Source organism: Poecilia reticulata, chromosome 20 (genome assembly GCF_904066995.2).
Source record: "Poecilia reticulata chromosome 20, P_reticulata-male-v2, whole genome shotgun sequence".
In the NCBI taxonomy this organism is placed as follows: Eukaryota; Metazoa; Chordata; class Actinopteri; order Cyprinodontiformes; family Poeciliidae; genus Poecilia; species Poecilia reticulata.
The window spans coordinates 10,803,839-10,831,811 of NC_088849.1; the positions used below are offsets into that span (position 1 = coordinate 10,803,839).

Genomic DNA, 27,973 nt, shown 5'->3' on the forward strand with positions numbered 1-27,973 from the left:
ATTTGAAAATGGACTCAAAACATCATTAATATAAATAAGGGGGAGCATTTAACGTCGAGTAGAATTTGTTAATATGACAGGCCTAATGGTGGAAGGTGAACCTAGTTACTAGTTTATACTTTTGCAGCATCCAACAGGTCATCTTCAAACCCAGTCAAAACTATTTTTATTTTTGTCACGTCATAAGTACTGTTTTGTGCTGATCTATTTAATAAAATTCCTATGAAATACATCCAGGTTTTGCAATGAAAGTTTTGAAAACAAAAACAGCAGTTGAGTGGATGTAAATACTTAGAAAAGGCTTTGAAAGTGTATCTTATGTTACGTGATTAACACAGATAGCATGTTTGTTTGTTTTTTTATCTTTATCCCTTTGCCTCCATCACATATCAGAGCATACTGCAATAAAGGCTGCAAAGCCATAAAAGAGAAGAGCAGGTTAGTTAATAGATTTTATAGATGAAGGAGCTGAGAGGAAATTAAAAAAGCTAAGAGGCTGTTAACAAATCAGGGCATGCTTTTTACTCCCCACTTGAAAGACGGCCCATGGTGAGGTTATTGGGGGGAGGAAATTGGATTTTCACAAGGGTTAACTTGCGAGAATCCAACTGTTGTTGATTGGAGTCTTGCTAAATTCTGAGAGGTGCTGTGATTCATTAAGCAGACACTCTAAAGACGTGTTTCCTCATACGGATGATGCACAACACGTCGAAGACTCTCATTACTCATGTCTGGCATTGACAAACATGTATTATTAGATCTGAATAGCTGCATATGTGTAGATCTGAATAGCTGCATATGTGTGCGTGTGTTTGAGTGTGCGTGACTTTTCCTTCATGTAAACTTGTCTTTATGATCTTCCTGTCTTAATGCCACTTCCTCACCGTTTGTGCCTAAACTTGCCGGGTTCTGTTTACATAGATATGGATTTGAATAGTTCACAGTCCAGCTGTGTAGACTAAACATTTCTTTCTTAACTATGTGTGTGTGTGTGTGTGGGGGGGTGTGTGTGTGTGGTGTTTGCTCCACCTCAGCACCGCATTCAGGTCTCCCTCTGTGCTAAGAATTACAACTTTGAAGGTGGGCGGGGGGTAAAAAGTGCTGTCCAAGGCAGAGTCTGGCAGATAGAACCTCTTGGATTTAATGAAGGTAAAAAAAAAATGCATTCACTCACTTTTAACCTGGAGTCGAGGCTATGAGTAGGAATAAGAACAGAGTAAATGTAAGACGCTGACAAAAAAAAAAAAGAGTAAGGAAAATAACTGACTTTTTTCCATTGAGTCTTTTTCCACTCGCCCTCTTGTTATCCCCCTCCTGCCTCAGTGTGGTGTCTGACTTCAGATCTAAGGAATCTGATGTAACTGTAACGGAGCTATTCCGGAGGTGCTTTCTCAGCCCCTTTACACATGTGCGAACATTATGGGGTTTTACAGGCTTACCTGAATCTTCTGTCCTCAGCAAATCCGGCGAGTAACTCATGGAGAAAAAGTTGCGGACAAAAGAAAAGTTGATACATTGGTTCTTTTTGTGTTGAATAACGCTTAAGTCTCGTTAAGTGTCAGCCCTGCTGTTTTTCTGTGGCTATGCGATGTATTTGGACAGCTGTGGCTGGCTGTGTATTGCAGAGGTTGCGACCCTGACGTCTTGTTTAATACCTGGCCCTCTCCGCCTAATTGATGGCCAGAGCAAACACTGTGGGACTGGGATGGCTAGCTGTGCGCGAGCATGAGCAGGAGAGAGTCTGGCTGTGAATAAATATTCCAAGCTTATTTGAATTTGAAGCCAACAGATTTGTTTCCTGAAAAGATTTAGTTTTGTCTGTGTATCTGATTATGCACTTTAGTCTTTATAGCTAATTAGTTTGCTTTTACTCACTGTAAGCTCTTCTCCAGTCGATTCTACAGCAAATCTGATGAATGCATCCCTATACCTTCCTTCCTCCAGTTTATTGTTCTTACTTGAAAACTCAAAACAGCTACAAGCCAGCTTCTCTGACTCATTGGCTTATGGTTTAAAGACTAACAAACAGTACCACGTAATTACAAAGTGCAAGGAAAAAGATTTGTGGCTTTCAAAAAAGCTTTGTCACCTACTGAGACATGGTAGGTTTACCAAAACTGACAGGTCAGGGCAATAAGAGCATTAATCATAGAAACAGCTAAGAGGCCTATACTCCTGACTACCAGGAAAAAAAATATTGTCCAATCACCATTTTTTTAAATCCCACAGTCTTTGTAAGGTAATAAAAGGTTTTATGCACTTACTTTGTCTCTTCCCATAAAATGTGTTATTACTGATAAATGCCATTTTTTATGAATTAGAAAAAGGTACGCACAAAAGTCCCACCCCTTGACATGTGGTATCATTGAAAAGCCCTAAATGTCCTCTCCAGATACCAAAAGGAATTAATTCAGTAGAATGCAGGGGGTGGGAGATATTCAAGTTTAGAAATGTCCTCTACAGAGGACAAAAATAAACTACTGGTAGTCAGGAGGCTATAGCAACTATTGAATATTTTCTGAGATCCAAAGCTTAGCTGAAGCAAACTGTCAAGAGGACAGCAATTAAATCAAGCAAGAAAAAAAATTCCTACCAATTTTGAAAGATTTGTAGGAAGAAAGCCGACATTGTTAAGAGAACGGCATACGAAATCCCATTTGCAGTTTGTTGCAAGCCATCTAAAGTTAACACCGTTTACCTTACTGTGAAACATAGAAGTGGCAGTATTATACTGTTTGGTGACAAGGTTATTGGCTAAATACAAGCCAGTCCAGGAATCTTGAGTTCAAAAACCTCAGATATTGTTCGACTGTTAAAAATCATTTGCTTTCTACTTTGCAGGTTTGGACTACTTTACATTGGTCTTTCATGTGAAATCCCCAATAAAGTGCAAAGTTTTAATGCAAAAAAAAGTTAAAGAATACTTTTTTTCATGGCACTCTAGGCACTTATTTTGTTATGTTTTTCTTCTAGGATATTCCCTGTGTCTGGGTAAGTCCTACTACTTCCGATTCAACCATCCTGCAGAGGCCAGCAGAATGAAGAGCATGCTTCCACAAAAGAGCCCAGTGTCAGCTTTAGCCTACAACACAGGTACTTACACAGAAGATTGGCGTTAAAAGTTGTAAAACCTTTCCCTGAACCGGAACTGTTCTGCTTGTATTTCTGTGCCCTCTTCTTTTTGTTGAACCTTTACTCTCTCTTAAACCACTTTGTCCATTTTAAACATTTGCACCATTCCTGGTACTCTTGTTTAAAACATACACATATGCAATCAGTAACTGGATACTGGAGTGCATTTACATCTAAGCATGTCACACATGTGCAAAAATTTTACCTTTCCAAAGTATTGGAATGTTTTTCTCATCTGGTAACCCGGTTGCCATGGTGAGACAGCTGGATTTTAGTGTCTCCTCAGAGATTGATTAGTGCAAGGTGTGTGAGCAATTGTCAGTGGAATTCCTTATCTTTTTAACCTGAGGCAAAAGCTTTACACACACACACACCGACAAAGCTGTTTTTGCTGCGAGCTACGACTACTGCCTTCAGCATCCAGTTTGTTCAGGGTCTTATTCTGACGTGAACTCTAAGGGGAAGACTCCTACACAAAGCAAGAATAGCTGGAGTACAAAAAGTGGAGAGTTACTGAGGTAAAAGCGGGTTGTTGCACACCATCATCACAGCTCTGTTTTAAATCTGCCCATGTATGGACACAAACTCCATGTGTGTGTGAGGTTCTAGATCTTATGACATCTCATGATGTCTTTCATTTTCTGCCCCATTTCTCAACACCGTGTCAAGTTTTAAACAGTTTCCCACATGGACACATTTTTGTTGCTATTTTTTTGTCCTTTTAACCTTTTAGATATTTTAGTTTATGCTTTGAAATTCTTCAACCAAGCTTAAACAATTATCTTTCCTGGTTAGAGAAACACTTTTTTATTTTGCTCTAGCAGATCCACAGTTTTGGGTAGAAGGAAAATGTTTCTGCTAGCGTGTGTGTGCGTGTGTGTGCGTGTCTGCGCGCACGTGAATGTGTGTGTGCGTGTGTGTGTGTGTTTCTGAGTAAATGTGGCATTAAAACACTGGGTGGTCTAAGCTTAAGATCGTAATAGCTTCTTTTCCACATAAAACCACAGAAGTTTTAAAAAAAGATGGGCAGGTTTTGCTCCTTCACCTAATATGTTTTCACCTGCACAGTCGATGGCTGGACATTTAAGTCTAGTTTTGGGCAGTCTTTACTGTGCATCAAACTAGGACTATAAGTCAAACATACCTCTGCTGGTCCTGCAAAAAACTAGATTTTTTTGGCATAGAGTTACGTTGAGGAAGAAGGAAGTAGAACAGGCTCAGTTGAGGTTTAGGGAAAGACCTTCAAAGACTCTGCTGCAAGTGCTCAAAATAAAAAGCCTTTGGAACGGTGGTGGGGAGGGGGGGGGGGGTCTTTTTAGGGCACTCTACAATAGTTTGTGGGCCTTTTCATTAACCAAAACCCCATTCCAAGCAACTCCGCTCAAGTTAAACTGTTTGTTTTGGATCTAATAGACAGTTCTTGTGTGTGCACTTCCACACTAAATCAAAATGTGTGTGCGAGTCAGATCCTATACTTAGATTCTCCCTTTCCACTTGTGGATTAATTTTGACTTAATGTGCTCTGCCAAAAGTCTTAATTTTTGAATACCTGTGAATTCAAGTAGACATACAATCTTTCTCCTTTGGTTTTTCTTCTTTCATTTTCTCATTCTGCACTTTTGTCTGTATTTAGCCCCAATTTTTTTTTTTTTACAAAAAGGATTACAATTCAAAGTTCTCTTTTATTTTTGTCTTTTCTTAGTTCCATAACATATCAAATATTTGCACATTGTTCCAATTTGCTTGGTTGTTTTTCTAATCTCTTTCTAATTAAGTCTGTTTTCTATGAACTTGCCTGTTAACCTATTAATTAACATATTTTCTTGCAGATTATCTAAAGTTCAGCAGTGACTACAGTCATGCAGTCGGAGGCAGTGGTAGTGCTAGAGGGATGCGATCAGCCTCTGAGCTCCGGGATTTGATGGACACCCTGCAACGCAAAAAAATAGCCCTGGAAAACAGCCTAAGAGCCAATGGGAATGCGAACCCCTCCTATTTTAGTGTCACACAGGTCAGCACTGCTTCAAGTCCAACACATGGTTTATTATCCTTGTACTGAATGCTTTCATAGACTTTAGGAAGTTTGTTTGGTTATCCTTGATATCCGCTTTAGGCTAAAAAAAACCCCAACATTTTCTCTCTAGTAGTGAAAACAACGATTGCTCGTAGGGGTTTGAATATTATCCCGGATGTTTTACTTGTGTCACTGAAAAAGAAAAAAAAACAACAACAATTCTTGTACCTTGTCATTTATTTACAAGTTTATGAGAGTCTTTTATTTTTTCCTTCCTTTTTTTCCAGTCTCCTCCCACCACACCCACTTCCAGTCCTGCCACGTCTTCATCAGCCTATCAGGAACAGGCGAGGCGTTTCTACAGCTCTGATCGTCCACCCGTCTCTTTGAAATCTGGTTCCCATCTTCCCCCTGGACGACGGTCTGACCCTTTGACCTCCTCTCGTGGTTCTGCCAGCCGCAGTCAGGACAACCGTGGCGTCCCCGACAGTCGACGACTGAACAATCCAGGCTCCTCCCCTTTATTGTCCACATGGAACGGTGGAGGCTCTTCCACTTCTGTTGCCAGTAGCGACAACGTTCTCCTCTCTCTTCCTCCCTCCTCTACGACCCGCGCTGCGTCAGCGGGAGGTGCTGTCAGCATGCCCTCAAGCCCTCGATTGGGTCGGCGTACCTATGGGAGCCAAGATCCATCGCCCACCATTCGAACCAGGAAATATTCAGCCGGGTCACTCAGCGGCCTTATGACTGGAGGACATAGCCGATCACTGCCACGTCTTTGTCCTTCCCCTTCTCCTCGAGGTGAAAGCAGTGGAACGCTGCCCTTATCAACGCTCCCACAGAGACAAGCCGATATGAATGGGAGTTACAAATTAGGCAAGGAGTCTTTCAGCCACAGTCCAAATGCCAACCCTGAATACAGCCACAGCTCCAGTAACTCATACCAGCAAGTATCTAGCAAGAGTCACATCCAGACCAATACTCATGGTGAAGGTGTTGTGTCTATTTCTCTTTCCTCCCCTAAAAGCTCTTCCTCCTCTACTTATTCCACAACTGCCCCGCCAGATGTGACAATCCCATCTAAAGCAGGGGGCTCTTCTTCTCCAAGAGTTGCCAAAAAACTCAGCCTAACCTCCACCAGCTCAATGGGCTCAATCAGCTCCACAAAATCCAGCCCTCCTGAGGCAGAATTTAACTCCACCCAAGGAGTGTCTGCAGTTATTGAGAGGTCCTTGGGGGAGAAGGATAGACGAGTTGGAGGCCTGGAGATGGGACTCGGGGAAACACGGGCTTCATTTGGGAAGGCGGGGATGGATCATGGGACGGGCCTTGGGGAGAGGAGACAGTCATTTGGAAAGGCAGGAGTGGCTCCACCTGGTGGTTTTAGGGAAAGAAGGGGAAGTATTAGCTCTCTTAGTGGGAAGGAAGAATTGACGGATTATCACCATAGACAGAAAGAGGAGCGACTTCGTGAGCAGGAGGTGGAGAGACTGGTAAGTTGCAAAGTATTTGTCTGTTAGGTTGTCTATAATTACTGTAAGTGATAAGATGTTGTTTTTTGTCTAATTACCAGTATATGTTTGAGATGCAGCTAAAAAACAAAAAGTAGTTGGTGACCATAATCACACTCTTCGGTGTGGACTCTGTTACTGAAGGGTCCAGCGTGGTTGAACTGTTGAAGCATGGTCTCGTGGTTTTGGGATGTTTGTTTTTGCACAGACCCTTCACGGTCCACAAGACGCTTCGAACCAAGCTCCTCTGAAACAGCTTCATTGCAGTGGACATCATGGTGTTTTCTCTTATGTGTGGTTTACTGCAGTATTGTAAACACAGCGTTCATGGCAGAGAGGAACGACTATTATTATGAGTTCAAAACAGTTTGGAGGATGAGGAGATAATGATTGACAAGTTGGAAAATCAAATTTTATTTTCCATGTTATCTGGGAAAAAATAGAACGGAGGGCCTTGGTGAGAAACTCTTCCATTGCATTGGATCAGAACTGAGCAGGAGGAGTTTAGTATTTCAGTATGTACTTCCTTGCGGACTTAAACAATTGCTCTTCAAGACTGCCTATTCTGCTCTCTGACTGAAAAAGCAGAATTCTATCAGTGGAATCGAAAGAGCTGTCCTGCCTTGCACAGATAAGTCAGAAAACTGGATCACAGAAGTTGAGTAGCTCTGTTTTCCACATATAAACACCCATGAAATTCAGACCAGTCTCAACAGTTTCACATACAGCAAAAAGATCGCGAAGGGCGTTGTGACAAGAAGGGCCGGAAAACATGAAGCTGAGAACAAAATTTTCCCTCAACCAACTGTGACAATGAGAACTGATTTTGGCAGACCATCTCGACCACGGTGGTCCTGTGAGTCTTTGACAAGAGTCTCAAGAGGATATTTTTTGTAAATCAGCCATGCTTGCTGATGGGTCCTGTGCTCCTAAAATGAAGGCTCTGAAGAAAAAAAAGGACGGTTGTGTTAGAAGTCATCACTGACAGTGGAAGCGTGGAATGCACATGCTCACAAATGGTCTTCAGAAATCAAGTTAGCATAGGAATGTTTGCCTCCAGAATAGCATTCTCTTTGGCCTCTCAAACATACTCTCCCAGGGAGCTTAGCACACACACATGCACACGCACACACACACACATAGTGAGGTTTACCACTCAACAGATGCTTATGGCAGTTAGCCCGCACTAACAGGACTATTCTTAACCTTACGCTTGGATTGTGTGTGTATGTGTGTACATGTTGATAGATGTTTATGTCAGTCATCTGGAGGTCCGCCCAGAGCGGTTTCAACCACTGAGTAGCCGCAGAGCCCATCATTTAGATGTGGGTCAGGGAAACCAAGATTACAGACTTAGTGTAGCAGGTGGATAAACACACAAATGCATAACACATAATAATAAGTGCGATCATAGTTATTGCTTCTCTGTCTTTATGCATCTCTCATACGTTGTCATATTTTACTAATTTAGATTAAATGCATAGATTTTAGAATTATTAAACACTTCACTTCTTTTTTGGAAAGAGACAGAGCTCATATTCTAAGAAAAACTGACTTCAAACTAAAATGGCATCAACTTACTCTTTGGTAACTCACTGATGTAATTTCTGCCTTGTTTACTCAAACACTCAGTTTCAATCTCACTTTACCAGCATGACCAGTATTTGTTGGTATTAAATCAAAAGACTGTGGACATCGAAAACCGAAATACAATTACAGATTCATATGTTTCTATGAAGTGATGCACGTGGGAACTGGGAAGAGCCATTAACAGGATTTTAGTTCAGCCTAAGGCTCAATATTGGAAATCATCTCCTATCGTCTTAACTTTTCCTGCCATCTAGTGGTTATTTTTATAAACTGCATCTAGAAATGCGAAGCTCTTGATACTCTACAATAAATTAAGTGTTCACTTCATGTTATTGAACACTAAGTAATTCTAACTTCTAAGCACTATTTGTATATTTACACTAGCTTTAGCCAGGGGTGCTACTGCTGCTTCCTTTTTGGACCGGGTACATTGATCGGAGATCAACATCATTTTATAGCGTCTATCTTTTGAATCAGTCAACGTGAAAAACTGGCATAGACTCTTTATCTCAGGTTGTGCTGTCACATTAAATGTTAGAAATGGCTCAGTGTGGTTCTATTGAAATACAGTAGAAAAAAAACAAGCTACACTCAAAAGTGTAATAGTTGTTCTGAAAAGAATTGCAATAGCTACAAAATATGTTTAGTGCCGTTTTCATCCTATGAAAACATTTCTCCTGAAGTCTGTTGGCTTCTGCTTAGAGTTGAATATCTCAACATTTTCACTTCCCCATCCTCACCAGTTCTTCCTAGATGATGTTATCCTTGAACGTGTCTTGTTTCTTATGTGGCATTACAGACATTCCCGTGTTTTGGGCGATGTCTTGTTTCCCCGCACGCTTCCCATCGGATCTGACAGCTGTCCACCTCCTCATTAGATCGCTTGGTCTCTCGCTGTGACTCGCATACACACCAAGTCTAATTCTTTCCCCCTCATCTGTTTGCTTGTAATATTACCTATGCAGGCCTGCGTTGGGGCTCATGTGCTTCTCTGTCCAGAGATTGTAGAGTGAGGGAGGTTGTTTTGACTCTTCACAGCTTCCGTAGGTCGACACTTATAGCTGCACTCTGGCAATAACAACAGCAGCAGGGGAACTCTTTCTGTGGGCATACTAACTGAGAGAAGATTCTCTTCTTTTATTTTAAATATGTTTTATTTAACTATATGTTGTTAAAAATAGATGAAAGGAATGGTACTGGGTTCAAAATAAATAATAATCAGATTGGAACTGCAGCCATCATTCCTGGAATGCTTCCCCAGGTAATTCTTATGTTATCAAGTGGAACTTAAGAATTTTATCCATAATCATGAGGTACTTTATATGTAAATGTTATGTAAAACAGTTTCTTGTATATTGTGCGTCTTTTATTTTGAAAACAACATGGTTATCCTCGACCTTTTTGTAAATAATAGAAGGATCTAATTTGCACATCCTGTGCTTCATTCAACTGACGCGTGTGTGTGGTTGCTTCAGGAGCGACAGCGGCTAGAAACCATCCTGTCTCTTTGCTCGGAACTCGGGCGTGCCGAAAGGGACGGAGGGGGACCGGCGCCGAGCTCCACGTCGGCGGTTGCGGATCTCCAGAAGATCAACCAGGAGCTGGAGAAGCTCCAGGTGAACGACGACGATGATGACACGCCGTCTGTGTTTTCGGACTCTTCAGCTGTTAACGGGATTCCGGGGAGCGGTCACATGACCTCCCCGGGATCAGAGAACGGTTACTTTGACGACGACCTGCAGGCGCGGCGGAGGCGCAGCAGCGGACACAGAGACTACAGGGCCGAATCGCCGGCAGTCAGCCTACGAAGCTTTGCTCCGTCACCCTCTTCAAGATCTCTGAGGACAAATGAGGTATCGGTTAAATATTTTATTCAAACTGTCAGTTGTTAGGGTGATTTTGAGATCATTTTGTGCCAATATTTGTGTGTTGTTTACCTTTCAAAACCCAAATTTCTTCAATATGATTCATTATAATCATTATAATCATAATCTTTGACATAAATCTGAGAGAAACAGCAAAATACATTCACTATAAATCTTGTCATCAAAAGTTTGCCTTCTATTGTGGTAAAATCATGTGTTTACGGGGCGCATTGTACGTGGATCAGCTTTATCGACCTAGATTATTATTTATGAAGTGTTTATGCTTCCCATTGTCTCTGTGTAAAGCATGAAAGTAACAAGGTTGCTTGTTGAAATACTTGGAAAAGGATTGATACCATTTGTGTCCCCAGATGGGGGATATTTACAGCTCATTTATTAGATTAGAGCAAGTGAAGTGTTACCATTTTAAGTTGACAGCTGCTGCCTGTGTCAGTGGGCTTGTATGTATAGAATTAATTCATCTAAAAAACAAAAAGGAACATAGGTAAAATAGTATATTTTTCAATATTCGATTGTAATCGACGTCTATTATTAAAGTTACAAACACATTCTTGTGTGATAGTTTTTAAAATGTTATTTAATATTTTCTCTCTATTGCTTGTTTCTTTGAGTTTGCATTGTATGTGAATGTAGTTTATTCTATTTTACTCATTTGAACTGATATGGACTGCATCTAATTTTATTCCACTTGCTTATGTAAAGGCCAATATAAGTTCTGTTCCATTTTTAAAGCTCAACATTGAAGTTTTGTGTTTCAATGAGTTCAATCAGGTATGTTTTTACCAGTCTGCAGAGGACTCAGCTTCCTGCCTAGGGCAAGACTCGATGCCTTCAGAGGAGGAAGTGAGGCGTGCAGAGGAGGAGAGAATTCAGGTGTTGAACAACATCGAGGAGCTGGAGCAAAAAATCAAGGAGCTGGACAACCAAATGGAGGAATCTGCCCAAGAGGTAGCTGACGGCTAAATCTGGCCATTTGATTTGTTTACATTCTTTTCAAAAGACATAGAACCTTGTTCTTTCTATTTCTTTGTCATTTTGTCGTGTTAAAATGTTTTATCCAAGAAAGAATAGCCAGAACATATGTCTTCAGTTTGAAACTCCGGAACTAGTCCGATTTATTTCCTAAAGGTGGAAGTTGAGCGAGCGCTGGTCGAAGCGGAGCAAGAGTCAGAAGTAGGCGCTCTGCACCGGGAGAAAGAAGCTTTGGATGAACTTCACAGCAAGGTGGAAGACTTGGAGACAAAGTCCCAACAGGAAAAAGAAAAGGTAGAAGTCTTCACTTTGAAGCTATATAATTGTCTTGACCTATGGTTTTAGATTCTGGTAAGTGATAGTGATGCAGATGCAAATCTTGTAACCTTAGTGCAGTGGTTCTTAACCTGGGTTCGATCGAACCCCAGGGGTTCGGCGGAGCCTCTGCCGCGGAGGTAAAGACACACTTGTGTAAAGTCGTAATGACGCCCCGCTTTGCCATCACTTGCTGCAGAGGATCACGTTACATTGCTTAGCCAATCAGTGCTGCGGAGGAGCCCTGATTGAAGGAGCTCCACTCTCAGCATGGATTTGAACTTGTGTCTTTAATTACTTCAGCAAAACTCACCGTTTTTACCAAATTCTATAGTCTAAATCTGCTCCTTAGTTGCATCTTTTCGGGTTTGCTACTGCCTCTAGTGGCGTGGGGGTGGTAACACAACTAATATAATTACATTACTAAATCAGAATACCGCAAAGCATTCTGTGTGTCGGCGGGGGGGTGGTGAGAAGGGTTCGGTGAATGCGCACATGAAACTGGGGGGGTTCGGTACCTCATAAAAGGTTAAGAACCACTGCCTTAGTGTAAGTTATGGAGAAGTTTTCAGCCTTTTAACAGTTGGCAGAATTTTAACCATGGAATATAATCTTACAAATATATAGGCAGCCCAGAGACTCATATGTTCAGGGGTCATGTGAGCAACTGGAAGGTGTTAATCCGTCTCATGCTTTCTCTGCTCCAAATATATATCTGCTAATACTACCCAGGATGCATCAGTCCCCAGAGCTATTCTGTCTCACACACTACTGCATTAAATCTACAAATATATACATGGGTGTAACTTTTTTTCTTATTTAAACTCCCTTAAGGTTGCACGAATAGGGAAAATGTGCAAATTGCTAGATAAACAGGTGGAATTGATATTTATGATTTTACATTTAAACACGAGTATGAAGCAAAATTACAGTTTGCTGTGTTCATTCCTTCCACCTGAGCAAAAATGTCTACCCAGCTGCAGTCGGGGAAAACGACCGAGAGAGGGAAAGACAGAGGAATCAATCAGAAACTGTTTGGAAAACTGCAGTTCAGAAATAAAGTTGAGTGCTTGTACATATTTGGGTGGCTGTTTTGTGTCGTGTATACACAGAAAGGAGCACTAATGTGCCAGTTAATCCTCTGCTGAACCATCCCTTATGTCCTTGTTTCCATTCCCACCCATTCCTTCAGTCATTGTCATGCAAACAAACTTGACAAAAGGCAGGACACGAATCTGTTGCAACGTTTATCTTACTCTCACATACCACCTCCCCGTTCCCTGTAACAAGCGCTCCATTACTCTGCCAGAGATTTTTTTTTTTTCTCCTCCGTACCGCTTGATCCCCTCCCTTCCTCTAGGCTAGTGTTACTGACTTTAAAGCCATGATAACTAACTGTCATCCTGCAAGTCCCCACTAACTCAGCCATCCTCTCTCTGTCCTGCGTGTGTATGTGTTCTTGTCTTTGTTTCTTTTTTTTTTTTATATATATATATGTACACATGCACAAATGTGTACATGGTGTCCGTGTTGTTGCGTGGGAATGTGCGTACATGTACACGTATGGAAACATGCGTGTACCAGGCGTGCGAGTTGCTGCAGGCAGAAAGGGACAGAGTAGAGAGGTTGGCTCAGATTGTGTGTGAGCAGCGCTCCCAGCTGGACAGCTGCCCTGAAGCCACCAAGGAGCCCCTACAGGAGCAGCTAGCCAGGGTCAGTACACACACACACACACACGCACACACACACACACACACACACACACACACACACACACACACACACACACACACACACACACACAACCTGCCACAGCTCTGTACAGTGCCATGCAAAAGTTATTCTTGCAGCTTGAACTTTCCTATATTTTGCAACATTGCAACCATAAACTTGTAATTGTGAAGTGGAGGGAAAATGAGAAATGATTCATAAAATTTGTATTATTTAAAATTAGAAAAACATGGTATGCATATCCATGCATCCCATTTTACTTGTATACCCCAAATAAAATCCATTACAACCACTGTTTTCAGGAGGATCTGCGTTAAGCATTTACAGCCAGGCTGTTCTTCTCAGATGCATCCCATGAAATATTACTGAACTAGAGTTATTTTTGCAACAGCACACAAATTCACACCGACCTTTTGCATATTTTTTTTAAATTAAAAAATACAAAAATATAATTTTTTTTTTGGAAAAGTTAATCATTTTCCATCTATTTCGTAAATTCCCATTAAGGGTTCTGACTGTAATATTTTTTGAAAAATGTAAACAGGTTTCAGAGTTGGGAATAAATTGCTAAGCACTGATCTTTCTTTGCTGTTTCAGCAAATTATTTTGTTTTGTAGAAGATAAAAAGCATGCAAAGGCACATTAAACTCACATCAGTTCATGCAACCCTGTGGCATTGACTAGAATATGAATGTGGGAAAGTGTTTGCGGGGTGGACTGGAAAAGGCACGGGATGCTTGCATACTTCATTATGCATGTAGAAAATCTGCACTTCTTCACCTAAATCACCCCATCTTCTCTATGGACTCACTCAAGCTGTCTACCATTCAAGTTCTCTTTTCTTACTGAATAGCTTCTGTTTGTTTCTGCTGTTGCTACTTTACCATGAAACTGATGAGATCTATTAAGGTTCTAAAATACTAAGGCTGAAACACCAGTTTGGGCATAGAATATTAGCTTTCATTTTTCATGTTTTAATTACAGCAATTCCTTGTTTAAAATTAAAGCCTGATAGGGATTTAGTTTTTGCTTTGTTTATCAATGAATGCCTAAATGTTTCTAATGTTTTGCATGTGAAGTCAAACAGCCATGGGTCAGTGTTTGCATGACTGGTAAATGTTCATGAAAGTCGGATATGTCTCTTTTACTGTTTTGCCTGCATTTGTTTTGTTTCACTAAAGTTTTTTGCTTAGATCTTAGATCACATAAGTTTGATCTGTCAGAGCAACACGTGTGCCAGTATGTAATACCTGATGTATACGTCTGGCATATTTTACACCTTTTTCGTCGTCATCTTCAAAAGTCGGTTTTAGTGGTCGTTTTGTAGACTCACTGGTTTTTACTCCTTCACCGTCTTTTCTTATTGTGCGCATTAGGACTGTGAGGTACTTGAGGCAGAGACAAAGCGCTTTGAAGACCTGGAGTTCCAGCAGCTGGAAAAGGAGAGCAGGCAGGATGAGGAGAAGGAGACCCGTACACAAGAACTTCTCCGAGAGGCTGCCGACTACCAGCGCAGCACCGTCACTCGCAAGGTAACACATCTTATTTTTACGGAACCTAAAGAGTTGCTCGAATGTGACTGATTTGAGGCTTGCGCTTTTTGTTCCTCCTTTAAGGAGCGACTCTTGGCTCTGAAGAAGCAAGCAGAGCAGATAACCGAGCAGGCTCAGAGAGAAAAGGAGAGCTTCCTGAAGGAGAGGAGCAACCTTGAAGTGATGCTGCAAAGAGTATGACGATACCCATGTTTGGATCCCTTCTAAACGGGAGAAATTTAGTGCAAGGGCTAAGTTTCTTTCTCTTTCTCTCCCCCTCCTTCTCTCTCTGTTAGGAAAAGGAAAACCTTGCAACACTGGAAAGAAAATACGCTGACCTCACTGGTGGCCGGAGTTTCTCTCTAAGAGAGGTAGGTTTGACTGACAGCGAGCAGACTTGATGAGACTCCTTAACTCCCCCCTGATTTAGTCATTTGGATCTTCTTTTCTGCTTGTTAGGCTACAGCTTCTTTAGCCGATGTGTGTCAGTCCTTTCTGTCCAATGTATTTCTCAAGAAAGCTAAGGTACTCCTGTCTTGTTGGAGTCTGCCGTGTTTCCTTCCTTTTCCTTTTGACTTGGTCTCCAGTCTCCAACGATCTCTAACGATCTCAGCGAATAATAATCTCTTGTTTATTAATGCTGAAATGATATTGACTGTCTGTTCTGATATGTATGGTAACTACCAGGTGTGTAAGTAACTTTTTTGCTGCCAACATATTAACTACTAATTTCTATATTTGCATTGGTAATGTGACTCACCCACTTCTCGCTATGCCTCACCCGTTCTCTTTCCTCTATTTTTCCTCATAATACTCCCCAGGGCTATGTCACTGTCAGTGAAATCAATGAGCTTTACTCACAGCTTGGGCAGGACCCTAACCCTGCCTCTGCCCCTTCTCTGGTCAAAACAACCCCCGAGTCTGAGGTAAACCTTTCCCCCGAGGAAGACTCCACAAAGCCGTCGGAGGACGAGGTGTGTGGAGTCATGTGACGTTTGTTTGTTTTTGCGGTGTGTAGTTTGATAGGCCAGCAGATGATGAGAGTATACTCCCCTCTCCCCACATTTATTCTTCATTGTCTTTTTCTCCTGCTCAGTTTCTGTATCTTATAGTGTTTGTTTTTCTTTTTAAAGCTCTGTCACTCTTCTTTATCAGCCGACTGTCACTGCTCTTCCTCCTCCTCCTCCTCCTCCTCCTCTTCTTCTTCTTCTTCTGCCCACGTCAATGCTCGTCCCCTCCCAAAAACTCCCTCTGTGCACTGGCCAGAGAACATGGTAACTTATCGAGACCCCTCCCCTCTTCCCGACTCTCCCCCACCTCCTCTTCCTGTCAAAAACCATCATCAGCGACACAGGCAGGTAACTTGTGTGTGGTTATGTGTGTATTGTTGCCTATAGTTGATATGTGGTTGTGACAAAAGATTTTGAGACTTAAAGAAGCTTTTATTTCTTATTCATAAACCCTAGTTTCACTGAAGTTCCATAATAATATATTTTAAGGGTTATAAAGAGAAAGACAGCAAATTAACACTAAGCACACATTTACAGTTTTGAGAACTGTGGCTGAGTCCCACACGTCAGTGATAAAAGGATGCTTCACTTTATGATACAGGACAGATGGTAGCCTTAGACTTTTCTTCTCAAGCTTTTTCAAACAGTCTGAAGGGATTTTTATTAGAGAAAATTATCCTACCCCTGTCCAGCTTTCAGAAATAGCCTCTTTTTTACCCGTCTTGACTGAGTCATACACAGAAAACTGCAAATTAGGTTTTTCTGATTAAAAATGAACTAATTGTCTTGACCTCACAAAATAACTGCATTTCATAATATGATCACATTTTCTTCTGTCCAAATTGACAACCTTAAAGTAAAGCAGGAATTATTTCTGTCAGTTTCAAAACTTTTGGCCACAGCTGTATTTAATGGCATATTATTATTAATCTTATTTTTATTTTTTTGTCTGTAATATTCTTGTTCTATGCGCAGTGTTTATGATACACACGTGAAACGACACAAAACTGTTGTATAATAAGTACTTTAATCTCTACCACCAGATGGCAGCAGAGTAAAATGTCTATGTCACATTATTGCAATGGGTAATTCTTCATGAGCTAAACAGTGACTTATCAGTTTTACTTCACTGTTTAAGTTAAATTCAACAATTGAATAGTGAATTATCGATATGCAATTCTTCCCTCTCTGTCTGTTTAATTAGCATTTCCGTTTGCTGGAAGAGAGAAAGCGCTCTGAGAGGGAAAGTGGTTCACATCTGAGTGATACTTTACCCAGGAAGAAGAACATTCCCACTCTGAATACCCAGTTCACAAGCTCGACACTTGGACGCAGCTATCAAACAAAGGTGCCCATGCGTAAACAATTTACACAAGCCTGCAGTAGCTATACAATACAGAATTTTAATAAATTGTGAAGGAAAAGTTTCTCATTCAGTCATATTGAGGTTTCTTACTGTTGGAAACTGTTTTTTTTTGTTCCTCTAGTCCCATCAGCCTCTGGTGCAAAGCTCAAGTTGTGGCAGTATTCTTCCCAGAATACTCTCTCTGTCCAGCAAGGAGACTGAATCCCGTCGTCTACAGAAAGGTACAAACACATGAAGAGTGTAACTAGAAACAACAAGCGTTAATTAAGTAATTATATTCTGCTTCAGAGAAATTGAAGTTTGTACAAACAGTCCTGGCATTTTGCTGACTTACAGCTGGCAATCCTTAAGAAAATACAAAGAATAATTTCTCCAAGTTAGGAAATTATACATAGGGGTTTGTGTTGCATGGCGTTTTGGGAAATCTAATTTTGCTCACTTATTTATTTAGGATACTGTGTGCAGGAGAGCTGCTTCTTGATTCTTTAGTAATCGGATAAAAAGCTGAAAATCCCGTTTACAAGAAACTTCCAGTCACTATTTGATCTTTTCCAACACTGACATCCACAATAGTTTCTGTAAGCCATTAGACCTCGTTAGGAAAATATGTTCACTTCCCTTGGATTTAAATCACTCAAGTAAATACATCTAATGGGCTCTGCAAAAGTCAAAAGCAACAGGTAGGTTTTGTTAAAGGGATATACAATTTTATTTTATTTTTTTGTCTGTTTGCATTGTAACGCTGCCTGCCGTTCTGGAAAGTGGCACGTGTATCTGGTCCCTCAGTCCCTTTGGTCCCTTGATCTGGCTCATCTGATGGGTGGGTCTCCTGTGCGGCTCCGATGCTATCAGATTTTGTTTGTGTGTGCCTCTTCCTTCACCCAAAGACTGAGTTAGTCTCTCTTCAAAGTATCTGCAGAGCCATTCTGTCATCGGCCCTCTATCAGAACGCATCCTGTTTGTGTCTACATATTTGTAGAGGCTAGCCCTACTTTTTGTACTTGTTTATTACTATTTTAAGTGTGATTAGGTCTTCTTGTGAACGTGCCACCGTGGCAGGCCTTTGTGATCCAAATGTAAAGCCATCTGGCCAAACTGTCCCAGATGAAACACCCGAGACAGGTATGCCGTGTGCGCAAGAAGGAGAGTAAGTACAGGTAGCAGCAGCTAAGACTTTTGCTTTTCTCCATGTGTCTGTTTATCTGTGTTCAGGTCAGTCTGGCTCCCGAGCGGCTTCCCAGACTAATGTCTACCTCGATGCCTTCGGGTACCGTGAAAACCAGCCCTTTGACACATTGAGTGTGGACAGCAGTGACTCCATCGAAACCAGCATCTCGGCTTGTTCGCCTGACAATGTCTCCAGGTAAGTTCATGCTTGTGTTATTGTTGTATTTACAGATGCATTACAGTGGATAGTGAGATAAAACAACACAGAGTTTTGTAAATCTCTCACCTGCCAATACAAATTTCACAGCACAGTTACGGCACAAAAAGCAGCTAGAATAGCTAAGTGTCTCTTCTCTGCAGAATTTCCAACTACTTACATAACTTGCTTGCAGCTCATCCCATGGAAGATAGAATCAGTCACAATCAAAAGGATAGAATGAAGCAACTTTGCTGAAATATATTAGCCTTCCTATTATCTGGCGCCATCTAATCCACTTTTAAAACCATCAGTAGCATATTTTAACATTTTAAGCACCTCCTTGTTACTAAAAATGAATTCTTCCCTTGATTAAAATGTCCACACCAAAGAGCTTTGTGATCATCTGAACCTGATCATCCTGATCATAGTGCAGGATCCAACTAATTGCTCTTTAAAAAAGAAAAAAAAAAGCATAAAACAATAGTTTTTGTTGTTAGGTGTAGCTATTATTAAAAGAAATACATTTATAATTTGACATTTAAACATTTAAAACTGTTAATAGCAGGGGGATCCGTGTTTGTAAAATTAACATCTGAATTTGGTGATTGGTGAGAGGCGTCAACCAAGAAAGACGAGAAAATTGTGTTAATGTAAAAAGCATGTGGGGAGGTTTTCCCGCCTTTCATGTTCTCCCCCTCAGAGAGTGGGATTCTTGCACTGTGTGTTGAGGGCTACTCTTGATTAGTAGTCTAGGCATCATGTTACGGAAAACGGAAAACATGAAGTTCTGTGAGTGTCTGCATGTGTGCCGTAGCAGTCAGCCCCCTCAGGTTGAAACGAGCTGAACAAAACGAATGGGGGTGGCGGCGGATTTTGGGCTTGAGCCCCCCCATCTGGACTGAAACCATGTGTGCTTGCTCTCTCTCTTGCTCTGATTTACAACACTTGCATCCGTCCCTTTTTTTTTTTTTGCCCGTGTCTTGTTTCTCTGACTTCTGCAGTTGTGTTTCAGCAGATTTGAAGCCATTTAGCAGAATGTCTTTCAGTTGGATTTAGCTTGATTTCTGTCGGATTGCGATCTACCTGCTCAGAGTGGACTGGACCTGTTTAAATTGAACCGTGAGGAACGCTGTGGAATATGAACCTGTCTTGGACGAAACGCTTACTGTGGGACTTGAGAAATTGGTTTTTGTCTTCTTGTTTTTGATTCTAAATTGAACATGGTGACTATGAGTACATTTCCCTCTCATCGATTAAGGTAGGATTTTTGTTGAGACAGGGCTGACTACAACAAAACTGAAATGCTAAGAAAAACTTCCTGAAGTTATTAACGCCATATAGAATCAGTATTTTCCACAAAAAAACATGCAATAGCTTGAAAAGCTACTGCTACTTTAAGAAATACAGACTTTCTTATATTTAACTTTAGTAATGAGTTAATTTTTATTAGCTACAGGAAACCTTTTTGTATCAAAAATTTCTGTACCAGCATATAATTTGGGCAGATTTGACTTCAAACTGGAAATTGAATGATCTATTTTGAAAAAAAAAAAAAGTTGAAACTGAGCGGGAAACAGGATTGCATGCTTTTATTTTTTTCTACGATCTTCCTTCCCTCCCACTCAGTTTTCTTTTGTCATTTCTGTTGCTACTTTTCTCCCCCACATCTCCCTGGTTTGTGTATACCGAAGTCTAATGCGGACCATGCCTCTCAACTATGTTATGACATCATCACACATCAACACGGAGTATCCATTTCCCTCTGGCTCTGCATAAAAGGAAACTGTAAATGTGCATGCAAGTTCATTACATATGTATTAGGGCCATAAATCAATCTACACCGTTTTATTGAGAGGGATCACCTCAGCTTTGGGAGGTCAAAAGTAAGTTTTTGTTAGGGTTAAGGATTTTTCGAGTTGGGATTAGCATAAGCTCCAGAAAATCAATGGAATTTACCTAATAAGGGATGGAAAGAGCGTCCATGCCTTTGCTTGGCAGAAGAACAAATGGGCAAACATAACATGAATCAGCGCAATTGAAAAAAACAACAATGGGCTTAAAGTCACAAAACCACATGCATTTAAATACCTACTGAAATGCCTTTGATGTCTGTCAAGAATGCCTGTCATGTGCGGACCATCTGCAGACTAAGAGACTGAGGATAAACTATGCCTTGTGTTCTGTCAGAGATAGAGAGAGAGAAAGCTGGAACTGTCCTAAATTTCCTTAGCATCCTGTTTTCTCTACCAGTGGCCCTGTAACATGAATAGACACAACATAAACAAGGAATCAGAATTATTCTCCAGAGAGTGCAGCTTTTGGGTTAGAAGACTAAATACAATTCTTTTCGAAATTCAACACCGTTGAGCCTCGAGTCTTTATTATTAGAAATATTAACTGATCCTTGTGTACTAATACCTGTTTGGTTTTCATTTAAACCAAGATATGTTGTTAGTTTCACTTTGTTTCTGATGTGCGACTCATTTGTCTATGGGTTGCAGCGCCAGTACTTCAAACATGGCCCGGCTAGAGGAGATGGAGCGCCTGCTGAGGGAGGCACAGGCCGAGAAGAACCGCCTCCTGGAACACAAGGTAAGACACGCCATACAAAAATGTCCACTTATTTTCACTCCTGTTAATGCTTTAAACTCAGCAATACACTTGCCCATTCATAGTTAGAAATATTTTACTTAGATTTATTATATTGAGGTTTATCCATACCTATATGTCCTTTTTTTGTTATGGTCCCTAAGGAACGAGAAATGGAGATGCGCAAGCAGGCCTTGGAAGAGGAGAGGAGGAGGAGAGAGGACCTGGAAAAAAGACTGCAGGAGGAGACGAGCAGACGTCAGAAACTCATCGATCGTGAAGTGAAGATGAGAGAGAAACAAAGGGCACAGGTGAAGAAGAAAGGAATACATTTAATCCTAAATCCTCTGGTCTTCCATCAAACAAATAAAATACATAAATAAATAAAATAGTTCTCTGCACATGTAGCTGTTTCTTATTTTGTATGTAAAGCCTATTAGCATCGGCCAGGCATGGAAGCTGCAAAAAAAAAACAACTGGTTAACTCTGAAATGGATTGCCATATGCTGAACAGACATTTTTATAATTTTTCACTCTGTATATGTTTGACAAACAGCTAATTGTATTTTAAATAATTTCAATCTTGTCTGGAATAGGTCAGCATAGGTTTGGTTGGCCTAAGTATTTCATTGTTTGAGAGAAGAATAAAGGTTGCCCAGAGTCTTTAAAACACTAAAAAAAGTTCTTTACTCAAGTGTCAAATGGTAGCTTTCTCTTATTTACTCAAGTATTGTTACTCCTTTTCTGTTTGAATGCATGTAATCCAAAGATTAGCTATCAACTTGTAGAAATCGTGCTCACACAACACTATCTATCTATGCTAATAGTTTGTAACTGGAACACATTTAATGTAGATTTTTCATCATTCCTAGATCTGAGCTCTGACTTCCCAGGCTCCGTCGTTCCCCAAGAATTCATTTAATACCGTGTTTCCCTGATAGTAAGACACCCCCAATTGTAAGACGTATCGGGGGTTTCAGTGGGGTCGGCTAATATAAGCCGTACCCCGAAAGTAAGACGTACCCCGAAAGTAATGAAAGTAAGACATACGTCTTACTTTCGGGGAAACACGGGGTATTGCCGCCTCCCTCTCATCTACCTGCGCGCCGCCTCCTGCCCACGTCCGCACTGTCCCCCTCTCCATACGTCACCGTGCTGTCCCCTGCACTTCCTTTTATAAAACTGTTTTGTGGTGAATACAATACTGTTCAGGTTGTTAATAAATGTTAATTTTATGGTTAAAACAAAAAATTCGACAATTTTTTTCCAATATAAGACATACCCCGAAAGTAAGACATAGTGGGGCTTTTGGGGATAAAAAGAAAGTAAGACACTTACTTTTGGGGAAACACGGTAGCTCCATTCAAAGAGTGGGTGCACTGTGGAACAAATCCCACTCTTTTGATTTGTGGAACAAATCAAAAGCATTTTAACCACGCAAACCAGCAATGGAGAACTTCCCAAATGATTATGCTGTTTTGATTTACATTTTAACCAACAGACAGGCATTGTAGACGGACACAAAGCTTCTTTTTTAGCCATAAAGACTGTTCCAATAGTCTGGAATTTCTACGGCTCCACCAGTTTCTCCTTCTACACTTTAATGTTTGGCCACAAATGAAATACATTTGTGCAACTATTGTGAATTATATCATCCCTTCAAGCAGTTCATTCCCTTACCGAGCTGTCCTCTCCTCCCTCTCCAGTCCCGCCCGCTGACTCGCTACCTGCCAGTGAGGAAGGACGACTTTGACCTGCGGGCTCACATTGAGTCAGCGGGTCACAACACAGACACCTGCTTCCACTTATCCATCTCGGAAAAGACCTGCCGAGGCTACCTGATCAAGATGGGAGGCAAGATCAAAACATGGAAGAAACGCTGGTTCGTCTTTGACCGCAATCGTCGCACTTTGTCCTACTACGCAGGTAGCTACAGGAAACACGCTTCTGCAAATGTATTTATGGTACTTTAAAGCTGCAATGATTAAAAGTAATAACCAAAAGATGGTGGATGTCTTAAACCAAAGAAGTTATGCAGAGGTTTTCTCGACTCAATTTACGTTTTGGCAATGTTTCTGCAATTTCTCATCTACAGACAAACATGAGGCTAAGCTGAAAGGTGTGATTTACTTCCAAGCTATTGAAGAAGTGTATTATGACCATTTGAAAAGTGCGCACAAGGTATGTGGTCACATTCATGTCTATCTATCGAACATAGCCTTGGCTTTTGACTAATTGATCTAACTAATCGTCATTCCCGAGCTTTCCTTTATTTTATTTCTTTATTCTTTTTTTGAACCATTTTTCCTCATTTTAAACCATTTTCTTTCAGAGCCCGAACCCCTCCCTCACCTTCAGCGTTAAGACTCATGACAGGGTGTACTACATGGTGGCGCCCTCTCCCGAGGCCATGAGGATCTGGATGGATGTGATTGTCACCGGGGCAGAAGGATACACACAGTTCATGGTGTAGTGGCAGGCAGGGTCCTCCTGACCGTCAATGGGAATGTCTTGGGGTTTTTGCCATTTGTGTGACCGACAGAGCATCATAAAATGCTCTTCATTCTGGCAGCTTAATTAAAAAAAAAAAATTGTATGCCCACTTATATGTAGTGGGTCTGTGTTTCTCGTCATCACTTCTGCCTGAGATATATGAATACAACATTAGAGACAGACGTTACCTGAGCAGGATCTTATAAATATTATTAACTTTTATTGTGGACCACTCATGTTGATCTGTGGACACATACAGGCTTATAATTGCTAAAATTTTATGCAAGCTATACTTCATTTAAAAAGAAAAATACACAAGTCATTCTGAAAGGTACTGTGATGCACCGCTCTTTAAAGTGAATTTCAGCTCACCTCTTAAGCAGGCCCAAATATTACGTGTCTACAGAAAACGTTCTCCACCAAGGCCTACAGAGGAGAGCACAATATTTTCTAAAAAGAATAATAATAATAAATGTATAATCCATCGAAAAGACTGAACCCTAATTCCAGTTGGAGTTGTATTTTACATCCTTCCTATCAAGACTATAGTCCATCATTGATGAGCTTCATTTTCTGTTGCTCACTCAAGACTTCAAAAGTGTTTTTCAAAAATAATTTTGAAAACAAAATGCAAGAAACACTAGTAAAGAACTGCCTTTTTAACTTGTTTTATTGCTATGGCATTCTCAGGTCTGAACTGTGCAGTGCCCATGTCTACATATGATTATGAGTGCAACATAAACATTAGGTAGATAGGTTTCTGTTTTGGGTTGCACAGTATTAATGAAGGGCTCCCAATGTAGCTCCAAAGGTGCTATTGCTGTGTCGTATTCCTTGGAACATCTTCATATATTACAAAACAACAACAAAAAAACTTAGCATTCACCCAAACAAAGCTAATTTCTTTGTTTTTTTTGTTGGGTGATTGTTATTATTGTCCTTGGCTTCACAAGAGGATCGTCATAGATCACCAAGTTTTATTTGTTAAATAAAACTTGGTGATATGAGTCACGAAGTCACAAAACATCATTATATTTGTACATTTTTGCTGGAAAGCTTTAGTTAATTTTAAAGATAATTGACAAGTGACCCTAATTTTCAACGCATGACATTTAGTTTTTGTGTATGTTACGCGGCAGTATCTTTACATGTATACACGTTCTGGATTTGTATTTATGAAGTAATCTTTCAAATCCGTGCCATGGATTGAGTGTTTACTAAGATGTGAAGCAGAGAAATCTATGGTACATTGTGCTACTTATAAAATCCGGCTCATTATTGTGCTGCTTTCATCCACTAGCTTTCATTGCATGGCATTTATTACCAATAATAAAATGTTCTGTTTTAAATGATCATGGTGATTATTAAAGCCAGTTTATAACATATATCTATGTTACGTAGCTTCCTACAGGTCACCTAGCTTTGCTTTTTCTCGATATTTTGTTGACCAAAGTTTATATCCAAGCTATATAATGTATATGTGGTTTCTTTGCTGCTTTTGAAGTAGAAAAGTATCAGAAGAATAAAAATTCAGTTTTAACATGATGAGACATGGTCATTTGTACTGTCTAATTGAACTATTTCACCAAAAGATTTCCAGAGCCTGATTTACGCTATTAGTATACATTTTATTAAATAAATATATACATGTTTGTATGTTGATTCCACCATATTTATCAAAGTATGTACATTAATTTTTGTATTTTCATATGAATAATAAATGGTATATCTATATCATTTATGTTGTTTCTTTTTGAAGAAATCATGTACTGCTGCCTTTCAAAATAGCCACCGTTACTCTATCGTGAGAATGAAGTATAATGTTTGAAATACCCAATTATTAAACAACATCAAATGTGGAATCGTATGCAATGAGAAATGCACAAAAGACGAGCTTTAAATATACATTAACGCTTCACTTTTATTTGCAGTCATCTTTTTAGCTCTTCACTGCTAGATAGTTTTTGCCGTTTGGTCACAGTTTGGTTTTAAATTCCAACAAAAGGAATAGTTGCTGAACTAAAAGACCTGGGCTGGTGAACTAACGGGTTGCAGGTGTGGGGAGAGAGCAGAAGGCAGGCTGAGGAGAGAGAAAGAAACAGGAAGTGACACAGAGGGCGAGGGAATTAATCCAACAAAATAACTAGATATAAGAAACATAAAAACAACTAGAGAAAACAAGAAAAGGACTAGACACAAGAAATAAACAGGTAAAATCACTAAGAAGGAACTGAAGTAAAAATGGAAACGATGCATATCTCATAGGAAGAACTGAGAAACACAAATAATAATAAAACCCTAAATAAACTCAAACGACCTAAGATCCTATCAGCTAACTTTCTAGAATTTTATGCAACAGCTAAACATACTGAAGAACAACACACAACGTTATTTTGAGATGAGATCTGTTCATTGGGGTCCATCCAAGTCCAGTGGCACGGACTTCGAGCACCTCCGTGTGCCATTAACCAGTACTGCATTACTGACTGCTTGAAATAAGGTTTTTGATTAAGTTTGATTCAAATGTAGTATTTTTTGGTGTGGGCGGGATGCTATACACTTCCACTCAGGCAGTGAACAGACTGAATGATTTCTGATTTTCAGTAATAAAGCCACCATATAAGAAGAAAAGATGGTCCCCCCAACACACACACACACAAACAAGCAGTCATGCAAGCAAATAAAATAAGATGATTCATTTACAAGAGCAAACAGACGTCTCAGCTTGCATGAAATTACAAAACTATTTATGTAGAAAAAAATTAATAAAGTTAGCGTCACTACCTACGTGATGCATCGCATATTTGTTGGTTAGCTAGTTTACCCATGATTCCTTGCGCGAATAAAATGCAAAAATGAGACATAATGAACGCTATTTTTGCAGGTGTGTCGCACGTACTATCTTTACAGCATAATAATCTTAAAGACTGGACTTCAACAGAGAACACGTCACAAAAACAGCAAAAATTGAAACAAAACCGCCAGAAAGAAATAGTGAGATAAGTCTCTTATAAATACTGTATGTTGGGTGGACGAAGGCTGGTTGGTCCGATGGTAGTGGAGTTTCAAACGATTGTTTCAGTCAGTAACAGTTTCTCCTCTCCCTCTCACTGCCGATCTTGACTAGCCTTTTGTTTTTTTTTGTTTTTTTTTGTTTTTTTTTGTTTCAATCTCCCCCAACATTTAAAGCTTACATCAGTACTGTCAAACGTCCAACACCGCAGGCAATGTAAGCAAAATGTTTTGCTGATAACGATCTATGGGACCTGGCAAAATGGAAACATTTAAAATTATAGTACACTTTTGCAGTATGTAATGCAAATAAAGTAATTAGAGTTTCAAAAGCATCTTCAACAATAAACATCACAAACAAACTAGGACATCAAGTGTCATGTCCACATTGATGATAACCAGTGATGGATTCTGATTTGGGGGACATGGGCAACCGCCCTGGGTGGCATCTCGTGGGGAACCGATTGATCATATCCACTTAAACTTTAAACTGTTCTGAAAGCTGTGTTGCTTGGATCTGTTACATGCAATTTGTATTTGCTTCTGTTATTCATTTACATGATATAGTTCTTCAATTACAATTCGAACAAAAAACCTAAAATATTGTATTTGAGCCTCAAAGTTACCAGCGAAACCAGAACAAATTGTACCACAACATTTTACCACTCTTTTTGTGTGTGTTTTGTTGTAAAACGGAATATGCTTTTGTTGTAACAAAAGGTGCCTGTTGTTTTGCTATTTCTATCAACATGCTGCCTTATCATAGCTGACAAAACAGACCTGACAAACTTGTCTATTTCTGACATAACCATGCAAAATGAACACGTTGCCGTGCATGTTGTCTTCACAGTCAGCTACGTCGTTGCTCAAGAAGTTAATGAAGTATGTTTAACATGTTGAACATTCTGTTCTTTCAAGCATATTTAGTTGATAGTTAAAGCTATTCAGTAGGGACGAAGGATAGAAAAAGGTCTGAAAAAGGTGAGCGGTTATTGTTACATCTATGTGTATATTCTAGGGGCTTGTGTATTGTTCTTTTTGATTATGTATGGTATGTATTTTTTTTTAATAATCAATTTTATTGAAAGGCATTAAGATTGATCCCTTTGCAGTATCCTCTCCATTTTCACCTGGTCAACTTGAATCTACCTACGTAACCAGTCCTACTGTTATTGTGGCCATTTAGAATGATGTGTTTTTAACTCATTCCACTAATCTTATTTATCCCTTGGGTTGTCGTGGTCTCGTTTCATGTTTTACTGCTTCTTTATGGGATGTTCTTCCATTATTATTACTATTATACGAAGCCAGGAAAGTCGATACTCATTTTATATAGTGTATGCGTCTTTAAGAGCTTGAATGAAACGAGAGTCCTGAGAAATAAGAGGAGAGAGTCACCTCACACTCTCGTGCGACTGAAAACACACGCCAAAACTCCACCTCCCACCCCCTCA

The 27,973-nt window shown here is 40.1% G+C and overlaps 1 protein-coding gene across 7 annotated transcripts in view; it reads left to right on the forward strand.

Annotated features, from left to right (window-relative positions):
• Positions 1–25,244, forward strand: part of phldb2b (pleckstrin homology-like domain, family B, member 2b) — a 38,183-nt gene extending 12,939 nt beyond the window's left edge. For 2 of the 7 annotated variants that reach the window (XM_008438722.3, XM_008438728.3), the window contains 21 exons: positions 2,974–3,093; positions 4,962–5,143; positions 5,434–6,639; positions 9,723–10,100; positions 10,920–11,081; positions 11,262–11,399; positions 13,005–13,133; positions 14,528–14,683; positions 14,768–14,878; positions 14,980–15,054; positions 15,143–15,208; positions 15,505–15,657; positions 15,817–16,041; positions 16,898–17,041; positions 17,181–17,280; positions 18,272–18,422; positions 20,927–21,017; positions 21,179–21,325; positions 22,721–22,940; positions 23,110–23,195; positions 23,347–25,244. In XM_008438722.3, the coding sequence (XP_008436944.2) occupies positions 2,974–3,093; positions 4,962–5,143; positions 5,434–6,639; positions 9,723–10,100; positions 10,920–11,081; positions 11,262–11,399; positions 13,005–13,133; positions 14,528–14,683; positions 14,768–14,878; positions 14,980–15,054; positions 15,143–15,208; positions 15,505–15,657; positions 15,817–16,041; positions 16,898–17,041; positions 17,181–17,280; positions 18,272–18,422; positions 20,927–21,017; positions 21,179–21,325; positions 22,721–22,940; positions 23,110–23,195; positions 23,347–23,487 (4,181 nt within the window). In that variant the 3' untranslated portion in view covers positions 23,488–25,244. The remainder of the gene's footprint in view (positions 1–2,973; positions 3,094–4,961; positions 5,144–5,433; positions 6,640–9,722; positions 10,101–10,919; positions 11,082–11,261; positions 11,400–13,004; positions 13,134–14,527; positions 14,684–14,767; positions 14,879–14,979; positions 15,055–15,142; positions 15,209–15,504; positions 15,658–15,816; positions 16,042–16,897; positions 17,042–17,180; positions 17,281–18,271; positions 18,423–20,926; positions 21,018–21,178; positions 21,326–22,720; positions 22,941–23,109; positions 23,196–23,346) is intronic. The other 5 variants (XM_008438723.3, XM_008438724.3, XM_008438725.3 and 2 more) reach the window with 5 other exon arrangements.
• The last annotated feature ends 2,729 nt before the right edge of the window (positions 25,245–27,973 follow it).